At 38.8% G+C, this 11311-nt stretch overlaps 1 protein-coding gene across 1 annotated transcript; it reads right to left on the reverse strand.

Annotated features, from left to right (window-relative positions):
• Nucleotides 1–828: 828 nt before the first annotated feature.
• On the reverse strand, nucleotides 829–10932 carry si:ch211-175m2.5 (uncharacterized protein LOC568697 homolog). Its single transcript, XM_061900320.1, has 5 exons — nucleotides 10755–10932; nucleotides 10529–10687; nucleotides 10368–10467; nucleotides 6159–6289; nucleotides 829–1274 (listed from the first exon to the last, which is right to left on the reverse strand). Exons 1-5 carry the CDS (start codon nucleotides 10800–10802, stop codon nucleotides 981–983), a joined length of 732 nt encoding a protein of 243 aa, XP_061756304.1. The 5' UTR covers nucleotides 10803–10932; the 3' UTR covers nucleotides 829–980.
• Nucleotides 10933–11311: the final 379 nt, after the last annotated feature.

Below are 11311 nucleotides of genomic sequence, written 5' to 3' on the forward strand. Positions count from 1 at the left end.
GAGAATCATCCGGATTGTTCTAAGAGCAAAGTGTAAAAGCCAGCATGTGTGATGGTATGGGGGTGTATTACTGCCCAAGGCATGGTTAACCTACGCATCTGTGAAGGCACCATTAATGCTGAAAGGTACATACAGGTTTTGGAGCAACATATGTTGCCATGCAAGCAACGTTATCCTGGACGCCACTGCTTATTTCAGCAAGACAATGCCAAGCCATGTGTTACAACAGCGTGGCTTTACAGTAAAAGAGTGCGGGTACTAGACTGGCCTGCCTGTAGTCCAGACCTGTCTGCCATTGAAAATATGTGATGCATTATGAAGCCTAAAATACCACAACGGAGACCCCGGACTGTTGAACAACTTAAGCTGTACATCAAGCAAGAACGGGAAAGAATTCCACCTGAAAAGCTTCAAAAATGGGTCTCCTCAGTTCCCAAAAATTTGGGAACTGAGGAGTGTTGTTAAAAGGAAATGCCATGTAACAGTGGTGGAAATGCCCCTGTGACAACTTTTTTGCGATGTTTTGCTGCCATTAAATTATAAGGTAATGATTATTTGCAAAACAATTTTGGAGCATTAGCTTGTCTTTGCAGTCAATTCAATTGAATATAAATTTAAAAGGATTTGCAAATCATTGTATTCTGTTTTTATTTGCCATTTACACAACGTGACAACTTCACTGATTTTGGGTTTTGTACCTTTGACTTTGTATCAGTGAAGTCTTTTTTTACGTTGGGCCTTCACATGACAGGAGTGTGGTGCTCTGGCTCCCTCTAGCGTGGAAAAAGTTAAACAACAATGAATGAAGATCACAGACGGAATCAGCAATATTGGTAAAACCTTTTTTTAATTATTAATTTATATTAAATGTAGACTTTTTTAGGCAGAATAAACTATACATATAAGGTTCTAATCCCAATTTAAACAGTATTTGACTTTTGGTGAGAATGGCAGCACTTCCTTAATGTCAAACTGTCATGTCACTTGTCGCCATCTTTGCCCGCCTTGTGGTCGCTCTTGTCTCGCGGTACACGCCCCATGTTGTAAAACTCCATGTTGGGCCGCATGTCAGTGAGGTGGGCGAGCCGGTTCGACATGGCGAAGAAGGCGGCGATGGCGGCGATGTCCCAGGCGTCCTCATGGTCGAAGCCCGCGTCCTCCAAGGGCTTAAAGTGCTGCTCGGTGATGGTGTCGGCGCGGCACACGGCCAGGGCGAAGTCCAGCATGGCGCGCTCTCTTGGTCCCAGGGCCGCGTTCTCGTAGTTGATGGCCACCTGGGTGAGGGTGATCCAGGCTTAGCTCATCGTGGAAAAATTGTTATCTCTAGAAATAAGCGTGTCACGCGACAACTGCTGAAAGGTATCAAACTGAACAGACAAGTTTTACGTTCGAATTCCAAGAGAGGATTAAGTTGTGGGAGAGTCAGACAGGAAGTAGACACCTTAGCACAATGCTCACATTCCAGCAACCCCTTTTATTGTAATTATCTTCCTAACAATGCTGAAGTAGAACTGAAATGCTGACAGAATGTAGTATGAATGTTGGAATGGCTTCAATGTTGAAGAGTTTGTATTTCCAGGAAAAACGGAATTTGGTTTGGAACTTTGTAAAGTGTTAGTTTGAATGCCTTGGATGAGTTGAAGGTGGAATGGTTTGAATCGGTTGAAAAATGTGGAAGTTTGAAAAATGGCCAATTAATTTTAAATGCGGAAAATAAAAAAATAATAAAAAAGGAATTATGGAAAATACGGGAATTTTTTGAATTGTTGAAGTAGGGCACAGAATTCCTGAATGGTTTGAATAAGATGAACATTCTGGGAATTGTGGAACTTTTAAGAATTTCTCATTGATTTCAATGGGAATTTCCAAAAAAATGGGGCATTTTGGGAAAAGCGGGAATTTTTTGGAAAATGATAAAAAAAAAAAAAAACCTTCAGGGTTTCCCTCACATTCATCCATTTGTGGCGGCCCGCCACGAAAGAATTACGGCCGCCACAAATAAAAAAAATAGAAAATATATTTTTTTTAATTTTTTTTTAGGCTTTTGACTCGCTCAACCGCTCATAAAAGCAATGGGACTCTGTCTGTGAATGGAACTTGTAGTTACATATTATATAAATGTGTAAATATTATAATAATATGTGCATAAAGTTTTGTAATTATATTCCAACTGCGCATTCTTCTTGGTCATCGCCGCCACCGCCGCTGCCCCTAACCACCCCCGCTGCCCCTAACCACCCCCGCTGCCCGACCACACCAGCACAAATAGATGCCTGACCTGTGGGAAACACAGCACTTATATGTCTGAATGAGTTGAAGTGGTTGGTTTTGACATTTTTTTGTATCGGTCAATAAATGTTGAAGTCGTAACACGTTGAATTGAGAAATGGTATTATGGAATTCCTGGAACTTCAGGAAAACAAGGAATCTTTCCAGTTGAAAAACAATTTTGTTTTTTGTCCTGATTAAAAGGAATGTTTTGATGGTGGAACGGTTGAAGTTGGGTTGAAAAATGTGGGAGGAGTAGTCGCTACAAAAAAGGGTGGAAATACGTCTTTGGAAAACCAGGAATTCTGGAAAATCCTGGATTGTTTTTTAACTTGGAAATAGGGTAGTTTGAATTTCCAGGATGGTGGAATGGTTTGAATTGATTGAAAAATGTGGGAAATGTGGAAGTTTGAAAAATGGCCAATTCATTTTGAATGGGGACAATGAAAAAACACATTTTTATTTGAAAGGAATAATGGGAAATCCGGGAATTTTTTTTAGAATTGTTGAACTAGAGCACAGAATTTCTGAATGGTTTGAATAAGATGAACATTGTGGGGATTATGGAACTTTTAAGAATTTCTCATTGATTTCAATGGAAATTTCCCAAAAAATGGGGCATTTTGGGAAAAGCGGGAATTTTTTGGAAAATGGTAAAAAAAACACTTAAATGTCTGAATGAGTTGAAGTGGTTGGTTTTGACATTTTTCGTAGCGGTCAATAAATGTTGAAGTCATAACACGTTGAATTGAGAAATGGTATTACGGAATTCCTGGAACTTCGGGAAAACCGGGAATCTTTCCAGTTGAAAAACAATTTTGTTTTTTGTCCTGATTAAGAGGAATGTTTTGATGGTGGAACGGTTGAAGTTGGGTTGAAAAATGTGGGAGGAGTAGTCGCCACAAAAAAGGGTGGAAATACGTCTTTGGAAAACCAGGATTTCTGGAAAATCCTGGATTGTTTTTTAACTTGGAAATAGGATAGTTTGAATTTCCAGGATGGTGGAATGGTTTAAATTGATTGAAAAATGTGGGAATTGTGGAAGTTTGAAAAATGGCCAAATCATTTTGAATGGGGAAAATGAAAAACATTTTTTTTTTTTTTTTTTTTTTAAAAAGGATTAATGAAAAATCCTGGAATTTTTTTTAGAATTGTTGAAGTAGAGCACAGAATTCCTGAATGGTTTGAATAAGATGAAAAATGTGGAACTTTGAAGAATTTCCCATTAATTTCAATGGGAATTTAAAAAAATTTGGTCAATTTTGGGAAAAGTGGGAATTTTTTTGAAAATGGTAAAAAACTTGAATGGTCTGAATGAGTTGAAATGGTTGGTGTAAGATGTTAAGTAAGTAGTAACATGTTGGATTGAGAAATGGTATTACGGAATTCCTGGAATTTCGGGAAACACGGGAATTCTTCCAGTTCAAAAAACAACTTTGTTATTTTGTCCTGATTAAGAGGAACGATTTGACGATGGAACGGTTGAAGTGGGTTGAAAAACGTGGGAGGGGTAGTTGCCAGAAAAATGGGTGGAAATACGGCTTTGGAAAACCAGGAATTCTGGAAAATCCTGGATTGATTTTTAACTTGGAAATAGGGTAGTTTGAATTTCCAGAATGGTGGAATGTGTTGAAAGCTGAATGGTTTGAATCGATTGAAAAATGTGGGAATTGTGGAAGTTGGAAAAATTGCCAATTCATTTTGAATGGTAAAAAATGAAAAAAATAAAATAAAAATAAAAATAAAATAATTATGGGAAATCCGGGAATTTTTTGGGGAATTGTTGAAGTAGAGCACTAAATTCCTGAATGGTTTGAATAAGTTGAAATGTGTGAATTGTGGAACTTTGAATAATTTCCCATTGATTTCAATGACAATTTCCCAAAAATTGAGGAATTTCGGGAAAAGCTGGAATTTTTTTGAAAATGGTAAAAAACTTGAATGGTCTGAATGAGTTGAAATGGTTGGTGTTGGAATTTTTCCAATCGGTCGAGAAATGTTGAAGTAGTAACATGTTGAATTGAGAAATGGTATTTTATGGAACTTCGGGAAGACCGTGAATTTTTCCAGTTCAAAAAACAACTTTGTTTTTTTGTCCTGATTGAGAAAATGATTTGACGGTGGAAGATTTTAAGTGGGTTGAAAAATGTGGGCGAAGTAGTCGCCAGAAAAAAAGGTGGAAATACGGCTTTGGAAACCAGGAATTCTGGATAATCCTGGAATTTTTTTCGATCTTGTAAAAAGGGTAGTTTGAATTTCCAGGATGGTGGAACGTGTTGAAGGTAGAATGGTTTGAGTAAGTTGAAAAATGTGGAAATGGTGAAAGTTTGAAAAATGGCCAATTCATTTTGAATAGAGAAAAATGTCCCGGAAAACCTCTAATTCTGGGAAATCTGGGAATTTGTCAAGGGAAAGCCCGCGATACCCGAATAGGCTGAAAAGTTTGAAGTAGAAACGGTTTGAATCGGATGAAAAATGTGGAAGGAAGAGGGCGAAAAAATCTGGAGAAGAAGAAGAAGAAATGTGAATATGTGTGAATTCTTCAAAGCATTCCCACAATTATTAGCTTCATAAGCACTTTTCTCGACACACAGAGCACTTTGCAGTGAGAACTGACAACCCATCAACGAGGATGGCAGAAGCTGGATTCATACCAGGGACCCTCGACTGTCTGGACGGCCGCTCTACCGCCATTCTGAGGAGATAATACCGTAGACACAGAACCTGACGTCATCCTGTGATTTGTAACGACTAATAAGTCTACTAAAAGGGCTAAAACAATAGTATCTATATTTTTTAAGTAGGGTTGTACAGTTTACCGGTACTAGTTTAGTATCGCGGTACTAAAGAATCAAAAAGTTACCAACGGGCATGACGGCGCGTCTTTAATTCGTGACATTGCCGGTTTTGCGAGCAGAGGAGCATGTTCGGCAGCGCGCGCACACACACCCACACACACACACACAGAGTACTTACAAGCAGACACGGTGTGTAGACAGAAAAAGGAGAACGGACGTATTTTGGTCTAAAAACTAAAGATTATGGCAAAGTTATAACACTGAAACGCCCTCAGGAAGAGGTGCTTTAAACATGTCTAGCTAGTGTGGAGAATGCATATATTTTTAAGAGTTCTTTCTTTATTCATAGTCATGTTTAAAGCAGCTAATATTTTCCCATGTGCACTCTTTTTGCTTGTATCTTATGTCCGCAAGTAAACTCTGTGCTTTACCTTGAAGGGTTGGAATGTGGGAGTAGAGCATACTCCCTTTTTACCTTATCAGTATTAGAACAAAAAGGCTGTATTTGTATTCAATAGGTTGTCTCTCTCAGACCGCTTCTAGATGCCGCTATTAACGGACTGTGGGACTGGTCTCCTAAAGCTTTAGTGAAACTTGACAATATTCCTTCTCTGTCTTGGTGGTCCTTCTTACTCATGCATACTGCATACATGTCATCTAAAAGAATTTGGGATTGACCAGTGACTTGTATTCCCTGAGAGGAAGACTGGCAACTAACATCCATCCGCAGTCGTTAGTGTTTTAGCTACTTCTAAATCACTAATCCTCGCCTCCATGGCAACAAATAGTGAGTTTCTTACAAGTATCACTGGATGACGAGGCATAGCTAAACATGCTTCACTACACACCATAGCTCACCGGCATCAAAATGTAAAAAAACGCCATGGGTGGATCTACACCTGACATCCACTGTAATGATACCAACTACAATAGCGTATCTAGTTGATACTACCTTTTTTTTTTTTTTTTTTTTTTTTTTAAACGATACACATCCCTAGTTCCGATTTGAGAACCACTGCTGTAGATCTGCAGATGAACACACAACTGGATCTAACTAAGCAAGACACGGAACGAAAGCCAAGTTCATGTTACCTGGTCTGAAAGTGTGGGGTTCTTGGAGTAGATGCGGTGCAATGCACTGTGGGAAACCACGCAGTAAAGACACTTGTTGTGCACGCTGGTCGCCACCACAATCAGCTCGCGATCGGCCTTCGTTAATCTGCCTGCAAACAGGTGTTGAGTTCAGGTTGCGCGGTAAATTCCTAATCCATAGCAGGAAAATATACTCAATGATTTCGTACAAACCCCAAAACCAGTGAAGTGTGTAAATGGTAAATAAAAACAGAATACAATAATTTGCAAATCATTTTCAACTTATATTCAATTGAATGGACTGCAAAGACAAGATATTTAATGTTCGCACTAAAAAACGTGATTATTTTTTGCAAATACAAACCCCGTTGTATGAGTTGGGAAATTGTGTTGGATGTAAATATAAACGAAATACAATGATTTGCAAATCCTTTTCAACCCATATTCAATTGAATGCACTACAAAGACAATATATTTTATGTTCCAACCAAACTTTTTTCTTTATTGCAAATAATAATTAACGTAGAATTTCATGGCTGCAACACATGCCAAAGTAGTTGGGAAAGGGCATGTTCACCACTGTGTTACATCACATTTTCTTTTAACAACAGTCAATAAACTTTTGGGAACTGAGGAAACTAATTGTTGAAGCTTTGAAAGTGGAATTATTTCCCATTCTTGTTTTATGTAGAGCTTTAGTCGTTCAAAGGTCCGGGGTCTCCGCTGTCGTATTTTACGCTTTATAATGCGCCACACATTTGAGGGGAGACATGTCTAGACTGCAGGCGGGCCAGGAAAGTACTCGCACTCTTTTATTACGAAGCCACGCTGTTGTAAGACGTGCTGAATGTGGCTTGGCATTGCCTTGCTGAAATAAGCAGGGGCGTCCATGAAAAAGACGGCGCTTAGATGGCAGCATATGTTGTTCCAAAACCTGTATGTACCTTTCAGCATTACCGGTGCCTTCACAGATGTGTAAGTTAGCCATGCCTTGGGCACTAATGTACCCCCATACCATCACAGATGCTGGCTTTTGAAATTTTCGTCGATAACAGTCTGGATGGTTCGCTTCGCCTTTGGTCCGGATGACAAAACGTTGAATATTTCCAAAAACAATTTGAAATGTGGACTCGTCAGACCACAGAACCCTTTTCCACTTTGCATCAGTCCATCTTAGATGATCTCGGGCCCAGAGTAGCCGGTAGCGTTTCTGGATATTGTTGAAAATTGGCTTTCGCTTTGCCCATGTGGTGATATCCTTTAGAGATTGATGTCGTTTTTGGATACAGTGTCATCTGAGGGATCGAAGGTCACGGTAATTCAATGTTGGTTCCCGGCCATGCCACTTACGTGGAGGGATTTCTCCAGATTCTCTGAAACTTTTGATGATATTATGGACCGTAGATGTTGAAATCCCTAAATTTCTTGCAATTGCACTTTGTGAAACGTTGTTCTTAAACTGTTTGACTATTTGCTCACACAGTTCTGGACAAAAGGGATGTACCTCGCCCCATCCTTTCTTGTGAAAGACTGAGCATTTTTTGACAAGCTGTTTTTATACCCAATCATGGCACCCACCTCTTCCCAATTAGCATGCACACATGTGGGATATGTTCCAGATAAGTGTTTGATGAGCATTCCTCAACTTTATCAGTATTTATTGCCACCTTTCCCAACTTCTTTGTCATGTGTTGCTGGCATCAAATTCTAAAGTTAATGATTATTTGCAAAAAAATACTTTTTTTTTATCAGTTTGAACATCAAATATGTTGTCTTTGTAGCATATTCAACTGAATATGGGTTGAAAATGATTTGCAAATCATTGTATTCTGTTTATATTTACATCTAACAAAATTTCCCAACTCATATGGAAACGGGGTTTGTATAAAAAAAAAGGTCAGTAAATGATTCTATATAATTTGTAAACGCTCTGAAGTGGGAAAGGGGTAGGATTAAATAATGTTTACTTCTTCCTACTCCTTTTCGGCAGAGGTGGGTAGAGTAGCCAGAAATTGTGTTCAAGTAAGAGTACAGTTACTTTAGAGATTTATTACTCAAGTAAAAGTAAGGAGTAGTCACCCAAATATTTACTTGAGTAAAAGTAAAAAGTATGTTGTGAAAAAACTACTCAAGTACTGAGTAACTGATGAGTAACCGGATTACGGCAACAAATAATGCACAAAAACATAAAAATAGCAATGAGCAAATCCAGAGCCAGGAATATCTCTTAAGCAACTAAAACAATAATATATATTAAATAACAGTACATTAAATTAAAATAAAAAAATGGCACATTGAGCCACAATAGCTTAACAGCACCATAGCCTCAGTAGGCATTCATTGATTTGATTGATTGATTGATTAAAACATGTATTAGTAGATTGCACAGTACAGTACATATTCGGTACAATTGACCACTAAATGGTAACACCCCAATAAGTTTTTCAACGTTTAGCAATTACTTAATAAATGACCAAGTCGAGGTGATCTACCTCATATATACATATACACACATACATACATACATACATACATACACACACACATATATATATATATATATATATATATATATATATATATATATATATATATATATATATATATATATATATATACATACATACATACATACATACATACATACATACATACATACATACATACATACATACATACATACATACATACATACATACATACATACATACATACATACATACATACATACATACATACATACATACATACATACATACATACATACATACATACATACATACATACATACATACATACATACATACATACATACATACATACATATATGGGGACGGCGTGGCGCAGTGGGGAGAGAGGCCGTGCGCAACCCGAGCGTCCCTGGTTCAATTCCCACCTAGTACCAATCTCGTCACGTCCGTTGTGTCCTGAGCAAGACACTTCACCCTTGCTCCTGATGGGTGCTGGTTGGCGACTTGCATGGCAGCTCCCTCCATCAGTGTGTGAATGTGTGTGTGAATGGGTAAATGTGGAAGTAGTGTCAAAGCGCTTTGAGTACCTTGAAGGTAGAAAAGCGCTATACAAGTACAACCCATTTATTTATATATATATATATATATATATATATACATACACATTTATATATACAGTATATAATTTATATTTATTTATTTTGCCGTTTTTGTTCACATGTTGAAGGTGTTTTAATGAATATACATGCATGTTTAACATATAGATTCCTATCTTTCATGAAGACAAGAATATAAGTTGGTGTATTACCTGATTCTGATGACTTGCATTGATTGGAATCAGACGCCCACGTTTTCAAATGGAGAAGAAAAAAAGTTCCTCTTTTCTGTCCAATACCACATGAAAGTCGTTGGTTTTTGGCATCTTATCTGTCCAGCTTCCATATTCGTTTTTATAGACTTTACAAGAAATACATTGGCGGCAAACTCCGTGGCTTGCTAGCTTGTTTGCGGTGGCTTTCGGAGACTCTTATTGTGTTAGAGCGGGCGCGATGGAGTGGCACTTTTATTGTGAAGACAGGAACTGTGCGATCAGTCTTTAGGCTTTTGACGGGAAGTACGGTTGAAATGAAAAGTGTATTTTTTCCTTTACACTTTTGATTGATTGAAACTTGTATTAGTAGATTGCACAGTACAGTACATAATCCGTACAATTGACCACTAAATGGTAACACCCGAATAAGTTTTTTAACTTGTTTAAGTCGGGTCATGTGACCGCCTGGCTCTGTGTGATTGGTCCAACGTCACCAGTGACTGCATGTGATTGGTGAAACGCAGGCATGTGTAGATTCTACTTTGAAGCTCTGTCATTAACCAAAACAAACATTAATAGATCGATAAAAAAAAGTAACGAGTAGCGAGCTTGATGTAGATAAATGGAACGGAGTAAAAGTAGCGTTTCTTCTCTATAAATATACTTAAATAAAAGTAAAAGTATGTTGCATAAAAACTACTCGTAGAAGTACAATTTATCCCAAAAGTTACTCAAGTAAATGTAACGGAGTAAATGTAGCGCGTTACTACCCACCTCTGCTTTTCGGACATGATGTAAAGTGAAATGATACCAAAGTGTGTGGTGTATTATACTGTAAGTGTGTTCATGTTTGAAATAAACTAAAGAAAGAAATAACTAATGCTGCTGTATTTATTGTGCACGCTCAAATGGAGATGAAACACACACCTGTCTCCTTGTTCATGAGTTCATTGTAGTAGGAGAAGAAGGCTCTAAACTCAGCAGGTCTATGAGACAGGACTTTGAAGACATTGGGTAGGAAACCTCCCTGTAAACACATATGTTTAGAGCATTCAAAAAAAATAAAAACACGCTTGTTTTGTTGCTACCTTGGACTCCACTTCCTCCATTAGCTCCACTATGTCATAAGGCAGTTCTTTCTTGTAAGGCACCGGATAGCGGCTGATGGTCTCCGGGGGCTCACTGGAGAAAGGTCGGACCCTGGCCGTCCCCTCGGCCGGGAGCAGGCGACCCCAACGCGGGGACGTCTGCACGGGGAACAAACGTTAAGGAACGGACACGTAAACGCACCACGACTTGTTGGGGACAACTCACAAGGTGACTGGACGCCAAAAACAACCTCCGAACATAGACGCTCGCCATTAGAATTGATTTTGTATCAGAATGAGGAAGTTAGCTATTTGTTTTAAATCACTCAGAACATGAAGTTTTTATTGTCATTATCCAATCACCGTGTCGTGTTGTGGGTACCGCCTGTGGAGACGTAGCACGATCGGTCCACGCATGCGTGAAGACGACGTAATTTCCCGTCAACTTGTTTTACGGTAACTCTCTTTTCGAGAAATTGGGCCGCCATCTTGAAGCGGTGATGAGGAGCCTAAACTTGACAGTTGACAGGTAGAAAACAAAGATGGTGTTCAGCATTTTCCTGTTCAAACGAGCAGGACTGTTGACAATAAGAATCGTGGAATTACTTTTCACAAGTAAGATTTGACATTTTTCAATGATGTGGCCCCTATGGCTTCATCTTCAGTTCTCTCTGGATCGGTTCGCAGCCGAGTGTGAAGCGACCGGGATGAGAATCAGCACCTCCGAGTCCGAGTCTGTGGTTCTCGCCCGGAAAAGGGTGGAGTGCCATCTCCAGGTTGGGG

The sequence above is a fragment of the Nerophis ophidion genome, linkage group LG05 (genome assembly GCF_033978795.1).
Source record: "Nerophis ophidion isolate RoL-2023_Sa linkage group LG05, RoL_Noph_v1.0, whole genome shotgun sequence".
NCBI lineage: Eukaryota > Metazoa > Chordata > Actinopteri > Syngnathiformes > Syngnathidae > Nerophis > Nerophis ophidion.